This window comes from Heterocephalus glaber, unplaced genomic scaffold (assembly GCF_053883595.1).
Source record: "Heterocephalus glaber isolate CG9 unplaced genomic scaffold, H.glaber_assembly_v1.0 deba00001687, whole genome shotgun sequence".
NCBI classification, from domain to species: Eukaryota; Metazoa; Chordata; class Mammalia; order Rodentia; family Bathyergidae; genus Heterocephalus; species Heterocephalus glaber.
The window spans coordinates 23,763,263-23,788,506 of NW_028258412.1; the positions used below are offsets into that span (position 1 = coordinate 23,763,263).

Sequence of the window (25,244 nt, forward strand, 5' to 3'; positions counted from 1 at the left end):
AAAATGCAAAAGGTACAAACAGCCTCCCCGTCGGGGAATCGAACCCCGGTCTCCCGCGTGACAGGCGGGGATACTCACCACTATACTAACGAGGATGCGCTATGAGGTGCGCTGCTCCAAATCGGTCCCTATGAGGGCGGATCGCGCTGGCCCAGCCCGCGCGCGGGTCCCCGGGCGCCGCCTCTCCCGCCAGCCTCAGGTGGGGGTTTGCAATGGGGCGCGGTGCCAGGGTGGGGAGCCCGCGAGCAGAGCGGGAAGCTCTATGATCGCGCCAGAACAAGGAGAACGTGGCTAGGGGATGTAGCTCAGTGGTAGAGCGCATGCTTTGCATGTATGAGGCCCCGGGTTCAATCCCCGGCATCTCCACTGCAGACGTTCTTTTACTTCCAGTCGGACCCCGCAGCTCCGGCGTGCGTGGAGGCCCGGGCCCCATCTGTGATTTTACACCTGTGCTCCTACTCAGGTCACCCAGCAGGAGGAAACTGCTTTTTAAGACAACTGTTTTTCAGTACCAATCTCCCGCTCGGCGGAGAGACAGCTTGGTTTCTGGGGAGAGCCCGCCGCCTGCCGTGCAGGGCGCCGAGGCACCGACCCCCGATTCCAGGCCGAGCACCCGAGTGTGCAGAGGGGAGGCCGCCGACAGCAACAGCGGAGCGGGCGGAGACGGCCGTGCCGAGGCCCACGGGCTGGCGGAGGGGCCCGCGGTGACCAGGGGACCAGCTCAGGCCCCGGCGCGGGGGCCGGCCTGGGCTCGGTTCTGGGGCTCCCCCTGGCGGCCAAGCGGAGAACGCCCTGGGCGGGCTGTGTGGACCGCGGGACCCTAGAGGCCGGGGTGCGGCGGGACGCGGGGCTCTGGAAAATTGGGAGGAAGCTCCTCCACATGGCCGGACCACAGCGCCCACTTTATCCCACCGGAAGTAGCTCCATTCTCACGGAGCGCGTCACTGATTTCTCTCGTGCCCGGGCCTGATCCCCACGGGTGCGTTCCTGTCCGGCACTGTTTGGTCCTGCGACTGTGGGTGCTTAATCTTTCTTTGTTTGTCCTGGGGATTGAACCCAGGGCCTCTGCACTGAGCTCAGACACCAGCCCTTTTTTCCACTTTTCTTTTGATACCAGATCTTGCTATGTCACTAAGTTACTCAGGTAAGACCCCAGCTTGCAGTGCTCCTGCCTCAGCCTCTGAAGTGCTGTGATTACAGGTGTGCACCGCGCCCAGCCAGAGGGTGAGCATCTTTTAGGATAGCTGTTAGCTGTTACCAAAGGAGGCCAGTTTTGCCCACCATGCCTACTCCTGCAACAGGTTTTGCAGAAGAAAAAATGTTTATGTGCAGGGCAGACAGGTGTGGAGAGAGGAGACACAAGGGTCAAGCCTGCCTACCCAAGGACAGGGTTTGGGGATATTTATGGGATAAAGTAGCAAGGTGAGCCAGGTATGGAGGTGCACACCTGTCATCCCCCGCACGCTGGGAGGCTGTGACATAGTGGACTAGTGACATATTGAGACACTGTCCCAAAATACAAAATTTAAAAAGCTGAGGATGTATCTCAGTGCCGATGCCCTGGTGTTGTGGCAGAGGAACAGCTCAGTGCTACAGCCAAGTGTTACAGCTCAGTGTCACACCTCTGGGTCACGGCTATCACAATTTGAAGACTGGAGAATCGAATGGTCACTCAAAGAGGTTGGAGAAAAACCTGTATTACAGCCTCAGGCTCAGAGGAGTTCGTACTCTAAAGTCTGAGCACCTCAACAAAAAGGAGAGCCTCCTTATATAGGGATCGAAGGGTAGCCGAGCATGCTCACTGAAGCAGGGGGCGGAGTCATAGAACATTCCTGAAAGGGGCAGAGCTAATGGAACATTCCTGAAGGGGGTGGGGCTAACAACATTCCTGAGGTCACGAAATTCAAATAGTTACAAAACATTTTGATACACTGCAGGAGCCCAGCAGCACAAACTGTTACATTTCTGGAACAAAACATTCTGGGGGCCGGGGCAGACAACACGGACAAGGCAAGGGCCTCTCTTACTGTATGGTATTGTTCTATCCCTGGGGTCAATCCCCATTACCAAGGGTGATTCGAGGCATGGGTAACAGTGAGTGGAGGTCAATCTTAGGGTACGTCTTGCATGGTTGTTCAGAAAATGGCTTTAGCACAATCTGAGGTCAGGTTTCAGCCTCCTGATGTCTGAAAGTTGCCTTCATGACACCTGCCCAGGCCCAGCTGAAGAGCTGGTGGTTGCAGAACAGTAACCTAGGCAATCATTCCCATCATGCCGCACAGTCCAGGGGTCATCTATGGAAGCACTAGTGCTCAGCTGTGCCAAAGTCAAAGTTAGGGATTTTTCAAGTCCACAAGAAGCAAATGAGGCTGGAGAGTTCATCTGGTTTTCCCTCCTTTCATATCTGCCAGCCACCGAGATGCGGGTGTCTGGAACTCACCTCTGCACCACCTGCCTGTTGGTTTTTGTCAAACTGCACCAGCTCACCCAACGGGCTATGGCATTGGTCACGTTCTGCAGTATTTTCACCTTCTGATGTTGTCACTTCCTAATCTAAACACTGCACAAGGCCCACCACCTTGCCGTCCCTTCAGCCCTCTCTGCAGCGACCCTATTTCCTCAACACCTGCCCTTGCATGAGCTGGGGGCGTGGATGGTGACCAGGCAAGGACTGTGTCGCCGGGCTGCTGCCCAGGGTGGACAACCAACAGCCAGCCTCCCCGGACTGGGACTGAGCCGCTTAAGAGGTGCAGGGTGGTGGGTGGCCCGAGGGTGGGCGAGGAAGGAGTGCAGTGTCCCGGGGCATGGCCTGAGAGGCCGTGTGGGAGGAGACTTTTCACTGTGCTGCCCCCTACCCTGCTGTTAGGCGAGGCTGGGATGCAACCCAGGCCCCTCAGGTCGGCTGGCAAGCACTCTGCCACCCAGGTCCTCCGCCCCAGCCTCCGAGGGGCTTCATGCTGGCAGTGAGAGGACATGGGCAGCTGCCCCGATGCTATGTGTGGCTGGAAGATCAGTGCAAAGCAGGAAATGACAGGCATGCACTCTGGGGATGGCTGCACACGTGGGGCACCTGCGGATCCAGAGGTGTGCAGCTCAGCGTGGGGATGAGGGAGGATGGTGGGGTGTGAGCGTGCCAGGGCGCTGCTGTCACAGGTGCCTGGCCTGGGAAGGACACACCTGAAGCTGAGCACCTGCCTAGCTCATGAGGCCCTGGGTTCCGGCTATGGTGCAAGCGCCCACTGGAAGCGCAGATGTGCGCACAGACACTTTGTGCTTCAGCCATGTGTGGTGGTGCACGCCTGTTAACTGCAACACTCTTGGAGGCTGAGGCAGGAGGATTTGCAAATTCGAGCCCATCCTGGGCAACTAAGCAAGTCAGTCTCCATTTTGAATTGGAGGTAGGGGCCCGCCGCGCAGCTGTGTGAAGGCCCTGGGTCCTCTTTGCCTTCTGACCAGTACCCTTCTAGGTCGTCAAGAGAACGGAGAGCTTCGTGTTCACAGAACACTCGCACACACACACCCATGGCAGCATAGCACTGTTCATGCTGGCCCACAGGACCTGGACAAATGGATGAACAGAGCAAGCCCACTGGTGTTTTGTTTTCTGTACCAGGGATCGAACTCAGGACCTTGTGCTTGCCAGGCAGGTGAGGTGCCACTGAACTACATCCCTGGCCCCCCACTAGTTGGTTTGTGATAGGATCTCACTATGTAGCCTAGGCTGACCTCCAACTCACGGCAGTCCTTCTGGCTCAGCCTCCTGAGTGCACCACGCCCAGCTGTGAACCGGCTCCTGTTTGTGTGGCAGTGTGAGAACATGAAGCCTGGCTGCTGCTGCCACCCTGGTGGACCCTGAAAACCATGGGGTGAATGACAGAAGTGACAGCACCGGTTACAAACCATATGACTCTTTATCCAAACATCCAGAGCAGGCAAAGATAAGACAGAAGGTGGGCTCCTGGAGGGCTCAAGCAAGAAACTGGGGGGATGGGTAAAACTGCTGCTAGGTATGGGCTTCCTTCTAGGGTTACAAAAATACTCTGGAGCCGGGTAGCAGTACTCTTAGAGGAGGGAACACACAGTGTGTCAGTGTCCTGCAGTTTCTAAGAGAGCTGCCCATGTAGGGCTGCAAACCGTGGGCGGCAGGCGGGGGACGAGAGCTCCCGTGGCCATGGGCACGGCTGGCCCGCACTGTAGGTGTCCTGGAGAGCAGCCACCCCAGCCCGGCTCTGCTCCAGGTGAGGACCTGGTTTTGCTCCTCGGGCCACGGAGAAGCAGAAGGGCCGGGCACCCCAACCTCGAGCCCTTGAGGTGAGAGTCATGGCGAGGCGGCCTTTGGGGGCCAGGGCCTGTGGGACGCAGCCGGAGGCTGAAATGAGTTCTGGGATGGCGTGGGGCTCGGGCGCCCCCGAGTGTGAGCAGGAGCCTTTGGTGTCACGGCTCCGCCTCCACGGGCGCTGAGCCCGGACCCCCATGCCACTTTCTCGCTGCACGGTCACCCTCGCCCCTCGGGAGACGGGGTGCAGGACAGGGCCCCCGACCCCACACCGCCTGAACCCTCTGTCCTCCTCTTCTTGGGGACCGTCCTCTGCCCCCAGACGGGGTGCGCCGCTGTCTGGGCCTGGCCGGTGCTGGGCGCTCCCTGCAGCGTGGCCCAGGACACGCACGGTCAGGTCAGCTCCCTGCGACCTGAGCCGGCCGTGGAGGCTGAGACGCCACCTCCTGGGGACGATGGCACCCAGAAGGCCCAGGGTTGGAGCAGAGCCCTGAGGGGGGCCGGGCCGGGCCGGGCCGGGATTCAGAGCCGGGGGCTCCCTGCCCCCACGAGGGCCTGAACGGCCCCAGCCTGAGCCTCCACAGGGGACGGTGCAGCCCGGCCCAGTCCAATCGGGCCATGAGTGAAGTGGTGTTGGTCGCGGTGTAAGGAACAGCCAGAGGCGGGTGCCACACATGCGGGCAGCCAGTGCGGCACGGGCTCAGGATGTGCTGTCCTGGGCGCCCCCGGCCCTCAGTCCCCACGCCAGCAGCCTGCAGTCAGGGCCTGCTCAGCCCTGTGAGGCGGGGGGCCAGGCTTTCTCGACCTCAGGGTGCGCTGCTTGCGGGAGCCACTGCAGGTACTCGGGCAGCAGGTCTGCAGGAGGCGGCGCCACGTCAGGGAGGTCGCGCCCAGCAGGGAGGCCCTGGCCCCGCTGGCCCCGCCCGGCCCCACTCACACTTGGGGTTTCGCTCCCACGCAGCCAACAGCGCATCACGGCAGTCGGCCTTCTCAGCCACCAGGGCCTTCAGCAGTGTCTCTGTCCTGGGCTGCAGCCTGGGGGACATGGATGTGGGCTGGTAGATGGGCATAAGAGGGCTGGGGAGGTCATGGAGGGAGAGTGGATCCTAAATCCACTGGGGTGAACCCAGGAGGACAGAAACAAGGCTGGAGTGATGCAGCCACAAGGGCAGGAACCTAGCAGCTTCTCGGGGCTATGAGGCAGGAGGGTCCCAGTCACACAAGCTCCCTATCAGTACCTGCTCCTTACTGCTAAGGAAGCCATACCTGGCCCACGTCTTGAGCATCGTGCTGGGGCTGGACAGCAGGCAGCTCCGGAAGGTGGCCAGTTTACGGAAGACCTGCAGAGGGACCTCGGGGGTCGAACCCAGCCCACCCTATGCACGGTGCCCAGGACAGGGCCGTGGGGCTGGGGCTGCCTACCTGGCCCTCCAGCAGGAAGCAGGCGAAGTGCTTGTAACGGTCAACGCCCTCGGGAAAATCCACCTGGATGGCAGGGAGTGGCCAGCCAACGCGGTCTGTGGGGCACAGGTGGTGAGCAGGGGGCGGGAGGAGGGAGGGAGGGAGGACGCCCAGGCCTGGCGTGGCACTCACAGAACACGCTAGCACGGTGGCACAGCACACGCCCGCTCTCAGGGCAGTAGGTGGGCGCGGGCTTCTCCAGGGGCGGCTCAAACTGGCAGTAGGCAGGCAGCAGTGCCGGGATCCAGCGCTCGTCCACAGCGGAGACGCCTGGCAGGGGAGGCCGTCAGCGGGTGCCACCGGGCAGGGTGCTGCTGTCCCCCACATGCTGCGTACCTTTCATGTACATCTTGGTAGTCTCCACCATCTCCTGGTACACCACGAACTCGGGGAGCTCGCGGAAGAGCACGGAGCTGGGGTGGATGAAGACGGGCTCGTCCAGCAGCGGGGTCTGCAGGGAGCGGAGGGGTCTTGTGGCAGGGAGACCCCAGCACCCGTCCCGGACCCCACCCCACCCCACCAGCGGGGACCGTCCGCCCATGACAGCCTACTCCTCGGCCACTAAGGGGGACGGGGCAGCGACACAGGCTGCGGTGACACAGCAAGGAGAGAAGGGGGCAGGAGGGGTCCTGGTGGGTTTTTCTCTGGGAGGTGACAGCGTCCTGAAGCCAACTGTGGTGAAGGCTACACGGGTCTGAACATATCAAGCCCACAGGGCCGTGTGCTTTCGGTGGGCTGATTTTATGGCAGGTGAACTACGGCCCACTGAAGCTGCTATAAACACAAGGTTGGAGCCAGGAGTGGTGGTGCCCACCTGTAACCTCAGAATAGGAGGCTGAGGCAGGAGGATCCCAGAAGTTCCAGGCCAGCCTGAACTACGTAGTGAGACTGTGTCTCAAAATGGCAAAAAAATAAAACATAAAACCCAGGAAAGTTGGAGGTGCACCCCCAGCTTGCAGGGCTGGAAAGCCAACGCCGATGCCCCACCTTGTAGGCGTTCCTCCACTTGTCGTCCAGCAGTTCCTCGCTCTGAACCCTGCGGGCTAGGTGATCGCCCAGCCCGGCCGTGACGATCTGCCGCAGGTAGGTCACCTGGCTTTTGGTGGGTGGCTCCATCTTGGGGTCCACGAAGAGCCCGGCCTCGGGGCTCACTGCATTGACTGGGGATGAGCGTAGGGTGGGTTGGGGGGCCTGGACCCTGCGCCCCACAGAACAGCTGCCTCCCCATCTTTCACGGGTAAAGCCCTGGTGCCTGTCGGCAGCTGTGCTGCTGAGCCACAGCCACCAAACCCCAGGGCCTCGAGGGAGGCTGGGTTCTGTGCGTGATGGGGACTCGGGACCACGTCACAGGGAGGACAGTGGCAGGTGCCTGCGCCCATCATCCGCCCATCCCTCCTCCTCCCTGGAAGGAACGTCGCCTGACGTGGCCATGCCACTGTCACCTGGGCCCAGCAGCTCCAGGCCACTGCAGCTGGGGATGAGCTGGGATGGCCACAGTGACGCGGAGGCGCCCAGCCCTGGCACACGGCTGCTGGGAGAGCCCAGCTCTGGTGCTGGACCTTGGTGCCTGCTGGACCTGGAACGTGATGTTCCTCAAGGCCTCAGGGAAAGGGCTGCCTGCCACCCGGGTCCCGAGTGTCCTCGTGGGCTCGATACACCTCTCCTGACATCCCCAGGCCTGGGTTCTGGGTGAGAAGGCCCAGGGGTCCAGGCGCTGCAGGGACGGGGGACTAGCGAGCATGCGCACACCTGGCTGCGGAGACTCCCGAGGGAGGACCTGGGGTACCGGCTAGTCTCAGCGGCAGGCACGTCGGCCAAGATGACCTGGTTCACCTAGGGTGGGACTGGGCGCCCTACCTGCCGTGGTGAGCTGGCCACGTAGGCGCCGCACCTCCAGCATGGCCTTGAAGCGCAGCCCGTTGGCCTCGCAGAACTCCCGCGCACAGCCCGCGTACTCGCAGGCCCCCACCGCGCCTGAGGGACGGATGGACCGGATATCACGTGTGTTGGCCCACACGGCCAGGACCCTGTGGGACCCGCACTCCCGCCCACGGGCACTGACCCAGCAACACCATGACGTCGCCCAGCTTCAGCGAGGCTCCCTGGCCCGCCCAGGTCCTCTTCATCTGGGCCACCCGGGAGCGCCGGGCCTTCAGTGCTGACAGCTCCTCCTCGCTGGCGGCGGGTCTGCAGACACAGACGTGGGCACGCGCAGGCACGCACAGGCACAGGCGCGCGCACACACACACACACACACACATGACCTGGGCTGCAGCCTTGGGGGATGCAGTGCACTCAGGGGCTGGGGCAGTCACACTCCAGCTCCCGATGTGCCCCCAGCAGCCAGCAGGGCCAATAGTGTGCCTGCAGTCAGCTGCAGAGGTGCACACCAGCTTCTCAGGAAGCTGAGGCAGGAGGATAGAAAGTTCAAGGCCAGCCTGAATCATGCATTAGGCTCTTTCCCAAAACAAAAAGGGCTAGAGGGCCGGGAATTTAGCTCAGTGATACCTCGCCTGCCTCACAAGCACAAGGTCCTAAGTTTGATCCCTGGTACCAGAAAACAAAAACAAACAAAAGGGCTGGGGATGTAGCTCCATGTTCCCTGGGTTCAATCCCTAGTACCAGGAAAGAACAGAAGAGCAGCTGCTTCCGGACCAGGCAGTTCTGACAAACGCCACTGCACACTGCTGCACAGGAATGTGACTAAGCTAGAAAACCATGCTGGGCGTGGTGGCGCAGGCCTGTAATCCCAGCACTTGGGAGGCTGAGGCAGGAGGATCTCGGAGAGTTTAGGGTCAGCCTGGGCTACAGAGTGAGACCGTCTCAAAAAACAAACAAAACAAAACAAAACAAAAAAGAAAGAGAAAATCACAAGCTGTCAGCAGAGCCCCCATGGTGAGCTGGGGAGCAAATCCTGCTGGGATCTCCTGAGCCCAAAGCTCACTGCGTGGCTGGGTCAGCCGTGGCTCCAAGTGCTTTGCTCGTAGGAATTAACTTAGAGCCAAAGACAATCACATTATCATCAGCATCGTCCCCACGCTGCCCAGATGGAGAAACAGGCTTGAGAGGTGCAGTCACCTGCCCAAGGCCACACAGGGTGACCCCATCGGGCCGACACCCCGTCGGTGCAGATGCCGTCAGGGGTGCAGGCTGGACACTGATGGAGGTGCTGAGATCAGTCATGAAAACTGAACACAAGGGAAAGCTTCAGTTCTGCATCCCAGCAGCCTCAGCGGGGGCTCAGCACCGAGGGCTGCAGCAGCACTGTCCGGAGGATGTCGGGCCAACGGGCAGCGGCAGGGAAGGGAGGGGAGAAACTGCCTGAAGCCAAGGATTTCCTTGGTAATTTCCAGCCGACGACGGGGGTCCACCAGGGGGCCACGCAGTCCCCACAGGATGTGGCAGATTCTGCCAGGGGAACCATGCCAGCGTGTGACATTCCCGGGGACAGTGCGCTGATGGGAGCGCAAATCACACCCAGCACTGCAGAGGCGTTTAGGGAGGAAGGTGAGGCCCCGGGCCACGGAAGTCAGTATTTTTTCCCCATTTTCGTGGGGTTTTTTTGATGTCTTTTTTGTTGTTGTTTTATGAGACAGGGTCTCACTGTGTACTCTTGGCTGATCTTGAACTCGAGGCAATGCTTCTTCCTCAGCCTCCCAAGTGTGTGCCACCATGCCTGGCTTTTATTTTTGCAGTACCAGGAACTAAACCCAGGTCCTTCACACTGAGCTACATCCTCAGCCCCTTTTAATTTTATTTTTGAGACAGGGTCTCACTAAGTTGCCCAAGCTGGGCTTGAACTTGCGACCCTCCTGGATCAGCCTCCTAGAGTGCAGGGATGGCAGGCGTGTGGCACCATGCCCAGCCTGGTCTGTGTCAGGTGGCCTGATGCTAGGTGTCCCTTTTCTGGAATCGGTGACCCTTGACACCAGGGCCCCTAACTCCGAGCCTCAAAACTCCGCCTCTTGAGGCGGCCGCTGTCACCGCGGGGCCCACGCACCTGTCCAGCTCCTCAAACAGCTCACGCACGGTCATGGCCGCCACGATGACGATGGCGTAGGGCAGGCAGCCGTGCTGGTGACTGAGCGCGAGCACTTTGGCACAGCGGGGCGCCACGGGGAAGGTGGCCATGGTCCTGCCGAGTGCTGTGATTGGGCAGCTCAGCCGCGACCTCTGTAGCTGCTTCACCCTGGGGACCGAGGCTGCGGTGGGCAGGTGCCCAGGGGGTCGGGGTGACGCCCAGCCCGGCCCTCCACCCACCCCCACCTACCTTTGTGTTTTGGGGGGCGCCTGCAGGGCCCCCAGTGCGATCAGCAGCTCCTCTGCCGCCACCAGGGCCTCCATGGAGGGTGGCGTGGGGAAGGGGAAGTTGATGACCTGGGGTCCGAGGAGAAGAGGCGGGGACCAGTGAGATGCCGGCGGCCTCCTGCCTCCTCCCCTAACCAGGCACAGGGCTGGGCACCCAGGGAGCGGGCAGCAGGAGCCCTCGGCAGGGCCGTGCCGGGAACCCCAGGGCCACTGGTCCACGCCTGCACAGCCTGAATGCACTGTGGCTGCAGGCCGGCAGCAGGAGGTGTACCCCAGCAGAGCAGGAGCACTGGGGACCGCTCCACTACGTGACTCAACGCCAAGCCTCCCTGACACTGGCTCACGTGACCACGGCCGGGCCGCCCTCCTTTGTAAATGGTGATGGCACCAGGGACTCGAGGGGGAGGGACAGGCACACGTTTGGCATCAATGCATCAGCATCATGGGGACAAGAACTCAGCCTGGACGCTCTGCTTGTCACCACGTTAGGGTTCACATGCAGAGTGGCTGCGAAGACTCCTGAATATGGAAGGAGATGGATCTTGGGCCGCTCCGCTTCCTGGGGGAGTCAGCCAGGGATGAGCTCAGGGCTGAATGCGCTGTTAGGAGGCGGGCCCCAGGTGGGAGGGTCCCGGGGCCAGGGCCAGGAAGGGACCACTCCCTCCCCAGCTCAACCCTCTGCTTCCTGTCCCCCATGCCACGAGCAGCTCTCCTCCGCCAGGGCCCCCTGCCTTGCTGTTTCTGCCCTGAGCTGGCCGACCATGGACCGCAAACAGGAGCCAGAATAAACCTCTCTCCCTTTAAGTTGTATGTTGCGTGCGTCCCAGCAAGGGAAAAGTAACTGGGACCCAGTGTGAAGGGGGCTCTGGCCAGGGCACCAGCGCAGGCTCAGGATGCCTGCTCCACCCAAGGACAGGGCCGGGAGGGCAGTGGCTGGACTGGGCAGGACCATCTGCCTGGACGGGACTGGGGCCCAAGGGGGACCACGAGCAGAACACGGTGGTCACAGGAGACCAGAGGCCATGTCCTGTCAGAGGCCGCCCCATGTCAGCAGGCACAACTCCCACGTCGGCAGAGGGCAGGGACCCCGCCGGGACACAGGCTGGGGCCACCACTGACCTTCTCGATGTTGAGAGCCTTCATCTGCAGGATCAAGTCCTCCACGGGCCTCCGGGTGATCTCCGGAGGGGGGAACTTCTCGAAGTCCCCGAAGACGGCAGATGAGTATAGCCTGGGACAGACACACAGCCCCTGAGTGCGGAGACGCCTGGCTGTGCCTGCCTCATCCTCCTCAGCTGAGACAGGCTGAGCACTGCGGCCCACAGCACTGCTTCCTCATCTCCTGTCTACCTTCTCCGGTTTCCTGTTGAGTGACTTAAAACAATGTGGAAGGAACAGCAACAAGGCCGGCCATGAAAGCACAGCACGCAGGCTGGGAGCAGAGACTGTGGCACTGTCTGGTGCGGGAGTGACACCTAAATTATCTAACGAACACGCACAAACCAGCAGTGAGAAGGCCAGCGAGCCAGGCGTGCCACACGCTGGCAACCCTAGCACTCTGGGAGGCTGAAGCAGGCGGGCCCTAAGTTGAAGCCCAACCTGGGCAAGTTAGGGACTTAGCAAGACCCTGTCTCAAAAATTGAAAAAGGGGCCGGGGATTTAGCTCAGTGGTTTCGCCGCCTGCTGCGCAAGTGCAAGGACCCGAGTTCGATCCCCGGCATTAAAAAAAAAAAAAAAAAAGAAAGAAAAAGGCTGGGGACGTAGCTTAGACAAAGGTCCTGGGGTCAGTTCCCAGTACCACAATTTAAAATTTTTGAAATTAAGAAAGAGAACTGTGCACGTGGAGGGGGTGAACCGGTTCTCAATTAAGCTGATGACAAATGGAGCGGTAGCGGAGCACAGGGCCTGCCTTCGCAGGGGTGGAGGACCAGGAGCATCTGAAGGGAGCGTGGTGCTGCTCAAGCACAAGCGGGGCCGGGACCCACCTGTAGCAGTGGCCCGGCTCTGTGCGGCCTGCCCGGCCTGCCCGCTGGTCAGCAGACGCCTGGGAGACCCAGGTGACGCGGAAGGAGGACACTCCGGTGACGCGGTCGTAGAAGCGCTTCTTGACTTTCCCACAGTCCACCACGTACTTGATGCCGGGGATGGTGAGGGACGTCTCGGCCACGTTGGTGGCCACGACACACAGCCTAGTCCCCTCTGGGGTAGGCCTGAAGACCTGGGGGTGGGTGAGGAAGCAAGCAGCATGCTCGAGAGAGCTGGGGGCGGAGGGGCAGGGCGAAGGCAGCTGATCTGCGAGGTCAGGGACGCTGGGCAGGGCTGACACAGCCCAGCTATTCCCTGCCGGGCACACACGGAAGAAGCATCTGCTCCCCGGCACCCCAGCCTGGGGTCAGCAGCAGACGGAGAGGACAGGGGAGATGCCTGGAGCCACCCGCGGGCCATACCTGCGCCTGCTTCTCGGGAGCCAGCAGAGAGTAGAGCGGCAGCACATGCAGGGGCAGGGAAGCATCCGGCTGCTCACCTGCAGGAGCACAGGTGCTGGCACCCGCTGGACAGGCGCCCAGGCGGGAGCCACCCTGGGGCTGCCCCTCCCCAAGCAGCTCAGCCAGGGGCAACTCTACCACCCTGCAGGTGCCTCACTCTGCCCCAGGGTGCGCACTGTGACCGGTGCCCCCAGGCCCACCGGCTGGACACCCACAGCCAGCGGCTGTGCCTGTGACAGCTGGCAGTTGGGGACTAGCTGCGGCTGCACGGCCATGAGCCCTGGCTGCTTCATGGGCTCTGGGCTGAACGCAAAAATCATAGCATTCTCTTGTGTTTTCTTTCTGTTTGCAACCAGGTCTCATTCTATTGCCTAAACTTGTCCCCAGTTCCTGGGCTGGAGCGATCTTCCTGCTTCAGCCTCCTCGGTAGCTGGACTCCATGTGCCAGAGCCACTGTGCCTGGCCTGAGCCAAACAGCAAGGTGCTGGGCCTGGCTATGCACCCAGGAGCCTGCACACCCGGCTCCTCCTGCCCAGGGGACCCAGCGGCCCTCTGAACCACCCTGCCAGGGGCCGCCCCACCTCCGTCCGGCCTGCTCTCGTCGCCGTCCCCCAGGCCCAGGTCCAGGTCGGAGCCCAGGGCCTCCTCGTCATCCACCTCCGCCTCCCGGTCCTCATCGGGCTCGCCCGCCGGCAGCACTGAGTAGTTGTCCAGGTTGATCTGGGGCAGCATCTGTGGCCAGCGAGCCAGGCAGCAAGGTGGAGGCGGGTGCGAACCCCGCCGAGCCGAGGGAGGCACGTCCTCCAGGGACCCTGCTTCCCGACGGCCAGGTCGCTGCCCCCCGGATCCCTACGGGCTCGGGAGCTCAGCCCACCCTTCTGGAAGCTTCCTCGAGTCGCACCGCGAGCCCCAACCCTGCCCCAGGAAGGGCTGCCTGGGTGGCCCGGCCGTCAGCCTAGGTCCTCGTGGCTGCCAAGCCCAACGCAGGCCTGGGTCACCGAGGCCGGCATTTCTGCTCTCAGCTGTCCCGATGGCACTTCCACCCCAGCCCCCTCCACACACCTCGGCCCGGGCCTGCTTTGCCCTTGCTCTGGACTTCTTAAACTTGCGCATCTCCTCGGCCGAGTCCTTGTCGTCCTCCTCTCCTGCAAAGGCGAGGGTTGGAGGAAGACTCCTGCGGGCGGCACGGCGACTGCACTCTGCCCGCATCCAGTGAGGGCACTGCGATGGCCGCGCACTTGGGGTGGGGACAGGGACAGGCCCAGGCCCAGCGCCCAGGGGCCCAGTTACCTGGTGGCTGTGACCTGGAGGCCGGAAAGGCCCTCCGGAGCCTGCGGCACAGGGCATGAACCTCCGCCTGCCCAGTCAGAAACACCAGGATGCCGCCTGCAGAAAGAACCACCCCACTGCCATCCATTAGTCAGTGAGCAAACACTTAGCAAAGAATTAGCAACAACCAGGAGGCAGGACCCTGAGACACGGGTGCACCAGGAGGTCGGTACCATGGCAACAGCAGTCCCCCGAGGGGCAAGGGAAGGGCCACTGTACGCTGGGCAGTGCCACTGTTGGACACAGCTCCAAAAGTGCCCGTTGGGGATGATCTGCCCTGCTCTGTGGCTGGAGGCTGAGCGGACGCCACTGCCAGACTCCACCTCGGCCCCAGAGGACCGGAAGCTAAGGCAGGAGCCCACGGTGCTGTGTGTAGAGCAAGGTGGTGAGCACAGTTTGATGCCAGGGGCAGGGGCAGGCGCTGTACCTGCCGGCCAGGGGTCCCCTGGCAGCCACGCAGGGCCTCACCTGCGGGCAGCATGCGGTGGATCTTGCACACCTTCCGGAAGCACTCGCCGCTGTAGTCCTCCTGCGGCGTGCGCTTGTTGAAGTGCACGGTCACTGGGAACTGCCGAGACTCCACCTGCAGCCGCACCCGACAGCTCAGCCCAATGGTGGCCCTGCCTTGCGGCCCCCAGGTCTGTTCCCCGAAGACAGGCCTAGCCCCACGTTACCTGGATGACGGGAGGTGGCCTGACGAAGAGCCGCTGGTTCTGCGTGAAGTCCTCCACCCGCAGTGTGGCCGACATGATCAGCAGCTTCAGTGGGCGGCGCCTCTGGGGAGGACAAGGACAGGGCTTTGCCCCTCAGGGCGCGGGCCAGTCAAGGGGCCTGTCACGTCCCCAGGGCGAAGGCTCACAGTGGCCTTCAGGGCAGGAGGGCTGAGGTGCCCCCACCCAGCCCAGGGACACCAGGGACACGGGACCCTGACTGTCCCCAGAGGCAGAGCCAAGAGCACAAAGAGACAGAATGTGACAGACTTCGAGGACAAGGACACGGCATGGATGAGCGCTGGGCGGGACGTGACAGAAGGGAGGCCCAGGATGGCCCGGGGGGCAGGGCCCTGGCAGCCATGGCGTGACAGCAGGGCCGGACAGTCACGGGGACCCCCACCTGGGCACGCAGGGCCACGATGCGGGACAGCAGGCCGACAAGGATGTCGGTGTACACGCTCCGCTCGTGGGCCTCGTCGATGATGACCACCTTGTACTTCAGCAGCAGGAAGTCCTGCCAGGGGAGGTGCGTGAGGCCCGCGAGCCACCAGGGCCACCACGCCCAGTGCTGCCACCCAGCCCTCCCCTCTCCTGCCCCTACTTCCTCCCCTGAAGTGGGGACAGCAGCCTCACAGCCTGGGCTCACGGGGAGCTCTGAGCACAGCTGACGCCGGCAACGGGACGGCAGGGTTAGGGCTGGGCAAGAAATGGGACAGGCCGGGTGCACAGGCCATGCAGAAAGGGCTCCCCGGAATAGGAGGTCGAGGCCCAGCCACCTCCCCGTCATGCGGCCAGCCAGGAGCAGCTTCCTCACTACACAGCCTCCCTCTGGGCCCCACACACTCTCGGAGACACACATGTCGCCCCCTGTGCCCGCTGGCCAAGCCCTGGACCCAAGGGGACGACTGGGGAGGTGGGACTTGGCCGGACCCCCAGGCACAGGGCAGAGACAGCGGCCTGAGGCGGGCCCCGGTGGCAGTCGGTGCTGCGCCAGGCAGTGAACAGCTGGACCAGAAGTCGCCTGGGCCTCACACCCAGGCTAGCACCTGGCAAGTCACGCGTTCAGTGCACATCTGCAGGCCCCAAACCTCGAGCCAAGCCACACCAGAACCCGAGCCCACGTTTAATGGCTCCCCGTGTGCCAGGCACCGTGCCCAGCGGCTCTCGTGCACTGCACCACTTCCACTTCAGCATGCATGTAGGGAGAAGGCACCAGTACTGGATCAGGACACGGAGGCAGCACGTCAGCAGCAGGCACGGCCGGGTGGCACCCGACTCCCCCCATGCCCGCCGTCCTCGTGTGGTGACGCAGGACGGGCACCGACCTTCTGGATTTCCTTGAGCAGCACACCGTCCGTCATGAACTTGATCCTGGTCTCGTCGGTCACGTTCCCTTCATAGCGGATCTGGTAGGAGACAACCCTGTGGGGACAGGCGTGGGCTCACAGCTCCGGAGGAGGCGGAGGTGGAGGAGGCCGGGCCTCGACCCAGGACAGCCAATGTCTCCTCAGCCCCCACCCCAAGGGGACAGCGGTCCTTCCTTCCTCCAGAGCCTCCAAGTCCTGAGCAGAGACAGCAACACAGGCAAGGGGCAGATGGACTGGGGCTGGTCACATGCAGCAGCTAGGGACATGGGGCTTGCTACACTGCTCTTTTTCGTTTTTTTGGTACCGGGGATCGAACTCGGGTCCTTGCACTTGCGCAGCAGGTGGCGAAACCACTGAGCTAAATCTCTGGCCTCGAAATAAACTTTTTAGAAGGCTGAGGAAGTAGCTCAACGCAGAGGCCCTGGCTTCTGTCCCTGGCACTGCACACACAGGCAACGTGCATCCCTGCAAGTGTGGGCACTCACTGCCAGCAGAGGCCTCTGTGGCTCTGAGTGACCTTGCCAATGCCAAGTGGCTCTGTGGCTGCCTGCACCTGGCCACCTGCTCTGTCCTCATTTTGCCCATGTGATGTGAGCCCCGCCGGGGGAGGCTGTGAGGTCCGATGTGCAGGAAACCCCTCATGGTGCCTTCCCTAGCCCACAGCGGGTGACAGCAGCCCCACACCTAGGGCACGGGGTGGACCCCCCACTGCTCAGCTCCTCCCGGAAGCCCCCAAGGGGCAGGGCCGTGGGGCCACCCCGAGATTCTCCCAGCCAGCAGGGCCTCACCGCTGCGACAGATTCATCTCCTTGGCCACTCTCTGGGACATGGCCACGGCAGCCACACGGCGAGGCTCCGTGACACCGATGATGCTGTTGTCACTGGGGAGGAAAACAACACCTCAGCCCCGCGGCCACGCCCCATGTCCCACGCCACCTGTGGTTCCGAGTCATGATCCATGCATGGCTGTGACAGGAAGTGGACCGCGTGAGGCGGTTCGCCCACGAGCGGCAGAGAGGAGCCACTGGACACCAGGGCGTGAGGGGCTTGGGGAGCCTGTCTCCAAGAGGAGGAAGCGGGGGCCAGAGGGCGACATGGGGCCGGATGCCTTGCCTCCTGCGATGGAGGACAGGGTGGGTAAACCCCAATGCAGTCTGGGAGCAGAGACCAGAAGCCCCTGCGCTGGGCCGCAGCAGTGACCAGCACATCGTGTCACACTGAGCCCGGGGATCGGCATGGGGCGAGCAGGAATCAGTACTGCGCTGTAACTTTCCTGTCCGTCTGCAGGGTTTCTAGATCAGAATCTCTTGCCACAGTGAAAAGCAGAGAACAGAAAAGCGCACTCAGTGCACTGGCGTTTGGATAGAACAGTCTAATTGCGGAGCCTCTGGCTGAGGGGTAAGGAGTCAGGCAGATCAGTGAATTTCAAAACCAGGGCTGAGCCAGGCGAAGTGGCACAGCCTGTGAGGTCATAAGCCCAGCACTCGCCCGAAGCAGGAGGATCACTGTGAGTACAAGGCCAGCCCGAACTCCATAGGAGACCCTGCCTCAAAAAGTAAACAAATACGATTTGAAGGCGGTGTTGAGTGCCATTCACCTTCCAAGGTGGACAGACCCCACCCTCCTGTTCTGGAGAGGAGGAGCCCAGGGCTCAGAGGGCAAAGCACCCCTTGGCCCTTCCCACCCAGGCAGAGGCTACAGGAGACCGTCCTGCAGCCACCGTGCTCCCCAGTCCCAGCCGTCCCCCTTCCCTCTGCGGACCAGCCAGTATCTGCCCCTCTAGGGCTCCAGGGACGGGGACTGGGCTCGGGGTAGGTGGGCTGAAGGAACCAAGGCACAAGACAACACATAGCCCCTGCAGACATGCGAGCTTGCTGGGGCGGGTGGCCCGTGGCCGTCAGGCGGTATCACCACCCTGGGCGGGTCCCAGGCCGTCTGTGCCAACAGGAGGGGCCTGCTTCCCTCTGGGGTTAGGGGTCATGGCTCCCGCCAGGCAGGGCAGGCCCTGAGCCCTCACAAAGCCTCCCCGAGAGGTGTCATCCTACACGTGCCAGCGGACCCTTCATCTCCCTGCTGCTCCGGCCTCTCCCCTGTGGACATGCTGTGTCCTTGCACTGTGACCCCAAGTCCTCTCCGCAAGCCATGGAGCCTGCTGTGGCCTTGGGGATCCCAACACTCGTGGATGCAAACAGCCAGAAGGGGGCTGCACAGGGACACCCACAATGCCACCCCTAGTGGCTGGACACGGAGGCCCAGGGCAGCGCACCAGAAGCCACAGCATGGAATCGGGACAGGCTGGACTATGTCCTCGGGAGCCTAGGCTCTTAGAGACCACCGGGGACCAATGTCCACATCGTGCTGGCCCTACCTGCTGTAGCCGGCCTCGTAGAGGAACTGGGGCACCTGCGTGGTCTTCCCGCTGCCCGTCTCGCCACACACGATGACGATGGGGTGCTCGGCCACCGCCTCCATGATCACCTGCTCCTCTGACAGGATGGGGAGCTTGAGCCGCTCCGCCTGGGGAGGGAGGATGCTGGTCAGGGACTGGGGGGTGCCTGCATGCGTGTAGAGAATGGCGGGCGGCTGCAGGGGACCCCACAGATACAAAAACACAGAGGGTCAGGTGGCACCTAAAAGGTGTCAGCCATGCCAGGCGTGGTGGCACAGGCCTGTAACATCAGCACTCAGGAGGCTGAAGCAGGATGATCTCTGAGAGTTCAAGGTCAATGTGGGCTACACAGTGAGACCATGTCTCAAAAAAATCAATCAATCAATTAATAAATTAAAAAGGTGGCAGCTGGCACATGTGCGGTGACCAGAACAGGGGCCTGGACAGCTGGGGGATGACACTGCTGCCAACCCAGCCTCCTGCACCACTGACACGGGCTCATCCAGCTCCAGGGTGGCCCCACCAGGGAGGGACAGTCACTGGGACCCCACAGGGTGAGGAGAGGATGTAACCCGTCCACATGACATGAGAACCTGTGAGCTGAATGTGGGCCTCACGCATTCCAGAGACAGCTCCAGCTAAGTTCTCTAGGCTGGCCTTGAACCTGAGATCCTCCTGCCTCAGCCTCTGCAGTAGCTGGGATGACAGGTGCGCTCCACTGCCTGCAGTGCTGGCTGAGTTCTCAATCCCAGTAACAAACCTGCATCTCGGGGGTGCGGTGCACAGGAACAAACACTGCAGGCCTCGTGGGGGGCCTGGGCAGGGCCGAGGTGGCAGCTTTCCCCAGAGCTGGGGCCGGGGCTACAGCGGGCTGGCTGCAGGGTGCCAGGCTCTCATCCACAGAGGACACAGCAGGGGCTGGTGGAGGCTGCCCTGTGGTTGCCGTGGCCCCACCCCTAGCCTGGTCCACAGCTGGGGTCTCATCGGGCTCTGAATCCTCCAAGGACTCAGACTCCTCTGCAGACGGCTGGCGGTGGCGCTTGCGGTTGGCCCCGCTCAGGCTGTTGATCCTCTTCTGGCCGGGGGCCACCAACTCATCAGGCCTCCTGCCCGGAAAGCAGAGGTCTTACATACCCAAGCTGGCTCTGGGTTGTCATGCAGCACAGGTCTGGACCTGGAGGCCATGTCCCTCTCACCCCAGGGCCTTTGCACTTGCTGCCCTCCCACCTTCCTGCACCTCACTTCACTCAAATGTCACCTGTCAGGGACGGTCCCTGACCTCACGGCCTGAAATCCTTCCCCTTTCCCTCCACCCCCCACCCCGTCCCTGTACCCGAGGTGACTTCCTGCCGCCCCCTCCCCGGAGCTCCTAAAGAGGGAGGTGACTCAGTGTCCTGCTCTGTCCCAGGGCCCGGGTCAGCCTGGATATTACCTTCCTCTGCCATCAGCTGCCTGGCGGCAGTGCTCACAAGGACTGAAGCCAGACCTGGCTCTTCACAGACAACTTCCTACGTTTCCTTTCCTTCTGCTTGCCCTGGGATGGAACCCAGGGCCTTGCATGTGCTAGGCAAGCGCTCTAGACAGAGCTGCAGCCCCGGGCCCTTTTATTTTTCTTTTGAGAAGGGGACTTTCTAAGTCCCTGGGATGACAGGAATGTGCCCCCACATCTGGCTGAAATCTCCTAATTCTTTTTTTTTTTTTTTTTGGTACCGAGGATTGAACTCGGGTCCTTGTGCTTGTGCAGCAGGCGGCAAAACCACTGAGCTAAATCCCCGGCCCCGAAATCTCCTAATTCTTAAATCCTGTCTGATCCGGGTTAAACAGTGTCTCCCCAAAATTCATGTGCACCCAGACGCTGACTCCTTGCTAACAGGCCCCTGGCAGCTGGTGGAAGTCTGGATGCGGCCCACGGGCCACGAGGCCAGGAAACCACTGTGCCACCCCCAGCCCCACCCCACGAGAGGCAACCAAATACATGGTCCGTGACACGGCAGCCCTCAGGGTGCGGGCAGCAGGCTCCAGCGGGCGGCTGACTCACGCTCTGCTGTGGTACACGCGCTCCCCGGTGCCCAGCCTGGACGTGGTGTACAGCAGCCTCATCTCGGTCTCGCACACCTGGACCTCACCGAGCTTCTGCAGCAGCTCCGCTCGCTGGGGGAGGGGAGGAGGCGGGGCCTCAGCATGGACCCTGGGAGCCTCTCTAAATGGGACAGTCCAGCTGCGACCCCACCACGGTGCACTGACACCCGAGACCCTGCAGAGAGCTTGGGGTTTGGGCCGAGGCCTGGTGGCACTGCGTGCTGGTGGAGAGGGCCTGGGGGGAGGCGCCTGGCAGCGGGAACCTGGACACGGGGCCTGCTTGGTAACGCAACGCTGCCCGGCTGCCCTATGCAGTGACAGCTGCATGTGCCCCGGGACAGCTCCCAACAAAGTACCTGGTACAACGCAGACTGTGGGGCCTAAGCCGAGCCTTTTCTTTTTGGTACTGGGGATTGAGCCCAGGGTCTTTGCACTGAGCTACATCCTCGGCCCTTTTTTCAGTGATTCTGAGACAGGGTCTTGTTAAGTTGCTAAGCTGCTCAGCCTGTGCTCGAACTTATGCTCTTCCTCCCTCAGCCTCCCAAGTGCTGGGATTAGAAGTGTGGGACACCATGCCCGGCCCCTACATGGGTTTTCAAGGGCGCACTCCGGGTAGAGGGGCTGCACACCTCCTGAGGGACCCGCACACCACTCCTGGCTGCGCAGTGGCCCTGCCCAAGTCAAACAGGCATCTCAGAGGCCGCTACCCTAGGATTCCCCAGCCTCAGGGCTGCGCCCCTGGCCAGGGCTGGGGAGCTTTTGCTCTGTGCACTGTGGGCACTTAGCAGCACCCCGGGCCTTGCCCTACACAATGCCAGGGGCTCCCCAAGCAGCTGCAACCCACGAGTCTGGACAAATCTGCTCTAGGCCTAAATACAAATTCACAGGGGCTCTGGGAGACAGGACCGAGTTCACATCTGAGACGACTTTTCAGCTACAGAACATGAGAAACTCAATGAGACAAATACTATTTCTTCAACAAATTCGTGGGGAGTTAGGGGGAAGCATCGATAAGCAGAAATCTGATCATTTACTGAATATGTGACATTCTTTTTAAAATTTGGCCAGGTCTGCCAGGCGTGGTGGCGTATGCCTGTGACCCCAGCATCAGGAGGCTGAGGCAGGAGAATTATTGCAAGTTTGATGTCAGCCTGGGCTACATAGTGAGACCCTACTCCAAAAAACAAAAAAGGATGCATTGATGGTATTATGGTTATTTAGGAGATCACTTGTTTTTGAGATACAAATTATAATGCTTCTGGATAAGATCCTATGTCTAACAGGCTGCCCCCAAGGCAACGCCTGGGCAGATGTGACCAGCCCCCCAGATGGGGTCCCTGGGACCATCCAGGTGGCCCTGGGTCCGCTTGCAGGAGACACAGAGAAGGTGCCCGGAGGACAATGGCAGACACAGAGTGACTTGGCCACAGAGCAAGAAGCCTGGAACCACGGGGGTGGCAGAGGCAGGGAAGGTGCTGCGCGGCGAGCGCCCACGGCCGGCCCTCGGGGCACAGACCCCAGCCCACCTGGCTCTTTTTCTCCTTTTGTTCCAAGATCTTCTGCAAGGCCTTCTTCTCCTTCTTGGTCAGAGGCTTCTTCTCCTTTCTGGACAGGGCCGGTGTCTTGGTCTTCTTTTTCTTCTTTCCGGGTAGCACAAGTGCATTGCTGGCATCCACCCCTTTCGGCACATCCACATCTGCAAGAACACGCTGGCCTCACCAGGGGTCCAGAAGCCAGGGGCCGGAGCCAGGGGCAGGGACCCTGTGCACAGCCGCCCTCCCTCCCTCCTGCCAGTGAGTGTGCTCGGAGCGGAGTGCACGCATCTCAGCTATTACACTCATCTCATCTAAGCGTAATAGTTGGAAAACATTGCCCCTTGTCTGATCTGGTGGTCACACACGTTCAACATCAAGGTACCTTCTGGACCTTAGGAAACCCAGGCTAAACCGGAAGTCTAACAATCCTTAGGGCCCAGCCCTGAGGGCCTGATCCTGAAGACTCCTGGTGAGACAAGTTGGGGTGTGGGCATCTGGAGCAGAGGGGTAGGGGCCCGCTTCTTAGTGGGAAGCCAGATGGGGGCCTCCAAAGGGAGGGCAGTGCACTGACCTAGTGGGAATGGGGACAGAAGGAGAGTGAAGACCCAGCACCCCCAAACAACAGAACCCAAGTTTACCCCCCTAATCTGCCATTTCTGGAAAATCTGTAAAGAGGAAATATCCCTTCTTAGTTGTACACTCATGATACAGGTCATTTAAAACAAACCATGAAATAAAACAAATCCAACCATGAAAAGAAAAAAAAAAGAGCGTGGCGGCGCACACTTGTAATCCAGCACTCAGGAGGCTGAGGCAGGAGGATCCCTGTGAGTTCAAGGCCAGCCTGGACTACATAGCATGACCCTGTTTCAAGAAAAAAAGGCTGAACAAAATCGTTGGAAAGCAGTCAGTTTGGACCATTTCAGTATGCTTGTCATCACACTGCTTCAGCTCCTCACACTGCGCTATTTCTGCCTCAGATCAGACACCAGGGCTCCCTCTCCCACCTGCCCATGTGAGCGGTGACAGGTTCTGCACAAACTGCTCAACTGTAGGTCTTTATTTATGTTACACACAGCACAGGGAGGCTTTGACCCTAATTAAGAAAAAGGAAGCCAGATGTGGTGAGGCGTTTACAATCTCAGCAGCTCAGGGTGCTCAAGGCCAGCCTGAACTACCTAACCAGACTCTGTCTCCAAAACAAAGAACAGGTCAATTCACTGACTCCCAAGTGCCAAGCACTTGGTCCCTGGAAACCTGGAAAGAGGTCCTACGATAAAAACCCTGAGAACTGCCAGGTATGGTGATGCAAGCCAGTCATCCCAGGACTTGGGAGGCTGAGGTAGGAGAACTGTCACTAGTTTGAGACCAGCTTAGGCTTCACAGTGAGACTTTGTCCCAAAATAAATAAATAAATAAATAAATAAATAAATAAATAAATAATCCCGAAAGAACAACAACCAAAAAACCCTGAGAACCACCTGACTGCAGATGGGTGGGACCAGAGGCAGAGGCCTCTAACGAAACGAGAGTCCTGGGAATACTCTGTGACGGACAACCTTCCCCACTTCTCAGGGTCCAAGAGCCCTCGGCCCCTCTGCTCGGATTGCCCAGTTTATCGTCTTAGAGGTCCTGTCCTGAGCTGCGGCTGCTATTACCAGGGCTGACGTCTGTCAAAGGCCACATCCCAGCTCCAGTCTTTATTCTGCTCTGCGACTTCAAGGGATTCTTGTTTCAGTCACAAATAGTTTCCTATATACCACTCCCCAAGCTCTGACAGCAGGTGGGGCGGCTCCCGCCACGGGTCCCATTTCACAGATGGGAACCCTGAGACACAAGGACGAGGCGATGCACCTCAGTGCGACTCAGAGAAGGGCACTGACTTCCGAATCCCCGAGCCCGGACATAGCAGGAGCTCTACTAATAAGGGTCGCACACCGGTGGCCAGTGGCCCGGCCCTGCGCCGATAGGTCGGGGCTGAAATCGCAAACGCAGGGGTCGCACTTTCTTGCCAGAATCTGCACGCCAGGGCATCAGAGCCGGGAAACTCTGGTGCTGCCCCATACTCAGTTTCAACACTAGGCTAACACTGCCCGCCTCCTGGGGTCATCCGGAATGGGCGATCCTCCTGGGACCCAGCCCCCGGGCCGGCCCCCGCCCCCAGTCCTGGACGGCCCTCCCCAGGATCCCAGCCCCGTTTAGGGCGTTTTACCCTCTAGCTCCAGCCGCACGGGGGGCGGCTCGGGGGGCCCCTTAGCAGGGCCCGGGCCCGCCTGCAGGCGCCCCTTGATGTTGTACCGCCGGCGCAGCTTCCCCATGGTGCCTCAGCCCCGCGTGGCAGGACCAGCGAGCGACCCCGAGTTCAGCCCACGTGGGTACCCGGACCACCAGCAAGCCGCGAAACTTCCGGGTTGCGCTCTCGCGAGAGTTGGGAATTACCGTGAGGCTAGGGCAAGCCTGGTGGGCGGGGCCTATTTAAAGGAGCCGGAGGCCTGTAGCGGAAAGCGAAGGCCTGAGTTTCAGCCCGCTGTTCTAACGCCTTCTCAACCGAGTTGCCAAAGCTGAATTACCTGGGCTGACGATTTAGCTCAGTGGTTTCGCCGCCTGCTGCGCAAGCACAAAGATATGAGTTCAATCCCCAATACCAAAAGAAAAGAGCCACAGATCTGTTACCTACTTATTATACTAAGCGTCGCTTGGAATTGAGTGTTTTCTTTGTTTTTGAAATGAAACCTATTAAAAAAATGAAATATAACCAATATACCCGTGCCCCTAGTACAAACTTCTCCCATCTCCATTCTGCTAATCGATTGATATGATATTGCTACAGATATATTTATGTTTTAGTACAAATTGTATAAATTGAAAAGGCACCAGATATTTCCATCTCAGGGACAGAGAAACTGACAGAAGGCCGCTACTAGATTAAAACTCTCATTACTGCATCATGCCCTCTGTAGTGGTGTATTTTCATAATCCTGTAATTGTCTTGCAAATAGAACAGTTACATTGTAACACTTTTTTCCGTTAAATGCATTAATTAGTTAAGAGCAAACAGTTAAATTATTTTCTTCGTGTTTTTGTTTTGTTTTGTTTTTGAGATAGGATCTCACTCTGTAGCCTAGGCTGGCTTCCAAATTACATTGATTCTCCTGCCTTAGTCCCTCCAAGTGCTGGGATTACAGGCATGGGCTACTTATAGTCTTTGTGGTCTCAGAGTTATGTTTGGCCTTACTTGGTTCATTTTAGGGTGTGTAAGGGAGAGAAACATTTCTGGTAGCCCTCTGAAGTTTCGATCATC

At 60.4% G+C, this 25,244-nt stretch overlaps 1 protein-coding gene and 2 non-coding genes across 6 annotated transcripts; 1 reads left to right on the forward strand and 2 right to left on the reverse strand.

Annotated features, from left to right (window-relative positions):
• Nucleotides 1-23: 23 nt before the first annotated feature.
• On the reverse strand, nucleotides 24-95 carry Trnad-guc (transfer RNA aspartic acid (anticodon GUC)). The gene has a single exon. It is a non-coding gene; the product is annotated as a tRNA-Asp (tRNA).
• A 199-nt stretch (nucleotides 96-294) lies between these two features.
• Trnaa-ugc (transfer RNA alanine (anticodon UGC)) lies at nucleotides 295-366 on the forward strand. Its single transcript has one exon. It is a non-coding gene; the product is annotated as a tRNA-Ala (tRNA).
• Nucleotides 367-3,892: 3,526 nt separating this feature from the next.
• Nucleotides 3,893-24,370, reverse strand: Dhx37 (DEAH-box helicase 37). 4 transcript variants are annotated; one of them, XM_087198546.1, is made up of 28 exons: nucleotides 24,156-24,344; nucleotides 22,326-22,514; nucleotides 21,935-22,104; nucleotides 20,368-20,480; nucleotides 19,090-19,435; nucleotides 18,309-18,457; nucleotides 16,729-16,821; nucleotides 15,899-15,995; nucleotides 14,974-15,087; nucleotides 14,535-14,636; nucleotides 14,329-14,443; nucleotides 13,822-13,917; nucleotides 13,594-13,676; nucleotides 13,113-13,263; nucleotides 12,493-12,569; nucleotides 12,031-12,263; nucleotides 11,165-11,276; nucleotides 10,008-10,114; nucleotides 9,738-9,926; nucleotides 7,800-7,924; nucleotides 7,595-7,711; nucleotides 6,725-6,897; nucleotides 6,074-6,188; nucleotides 5,870-6,007; nucleotides 5,699-5,793; nucleotides 5,543-5,616; nucleotides 5,214-5,311; nucleotides 3,893-5,131 (listed from the first exon to the last, which is right to left on the reverse strand). In XM_087198546.1, exons 4-28 carry the CDS (start codon nucleotides 20,427-20,429, stop codon nucleotides 5,046-5,048), a joined length of 3,147 nt encoding a protein of 1,048 aa, XP_087054672.1. In that variant the 5' UTR covers nucleotides 20,430-20,480; nucleotides 21,935-22,104; nucleotides 22,326-22,514; nucleotides 24,156-24,344; the 3' UTR covers nucleotides 3,893-5,045. The 4 variants fall into 4 exon arrangements, with proteins under 4 accessions (XP_087054672.1, XP_004844033.1, XP_087054674.1 ...); XM_004843976.3 differs by lacking the exon at nucleotides 22,326-22,514 and having other exon boundaries at nucleotides 24,156-24,369; XM_087198548.1 differs by lacking the exons at nucleotides 3,893-5,131; nucleotides 5,214-5,311; nucleotides 5,543-5,616; ... (2 more) ...; nucleotides 6,074-6,188; nucleotides 22,326-22,514 and adding an exon at nucleotides 6,204-6,625 and having other exon boundaries at nucleotides 24,156-24,370.
• Between the last annotated feature and the right edge of the window lie 874 nt (nucleotides 24,371-25,244).

What these genes read in the sequence shown, in the direction of transcription:
- Dhx37 (XM_004843976.3), bottom strand. Translation starts at nt 24,261, where the DNA reads ATGGGGAAGCTGCGCCGGCGGTACAACATCAAGGGGCGCCTGCAGGCG. An exon ending in AAAAGGAGAAAAAGAGCCAG is followed by an intron (nt 20,481 to 21,934) that starts GTGGGCTGGGGT and finishes CCCCTCCCCCAG; the next exon opens with CGAGCGGAGCTGCTGCAGAA. An exon ending in TACGAGGCCGGCTACAGCAG is followed by an intron (nt 16,822 to 18,308) that starts GTAGGGCCAGCA and finishes TTTCCTCCCCAG; the next exon opens with TGACAACAGCATCATCGGTG.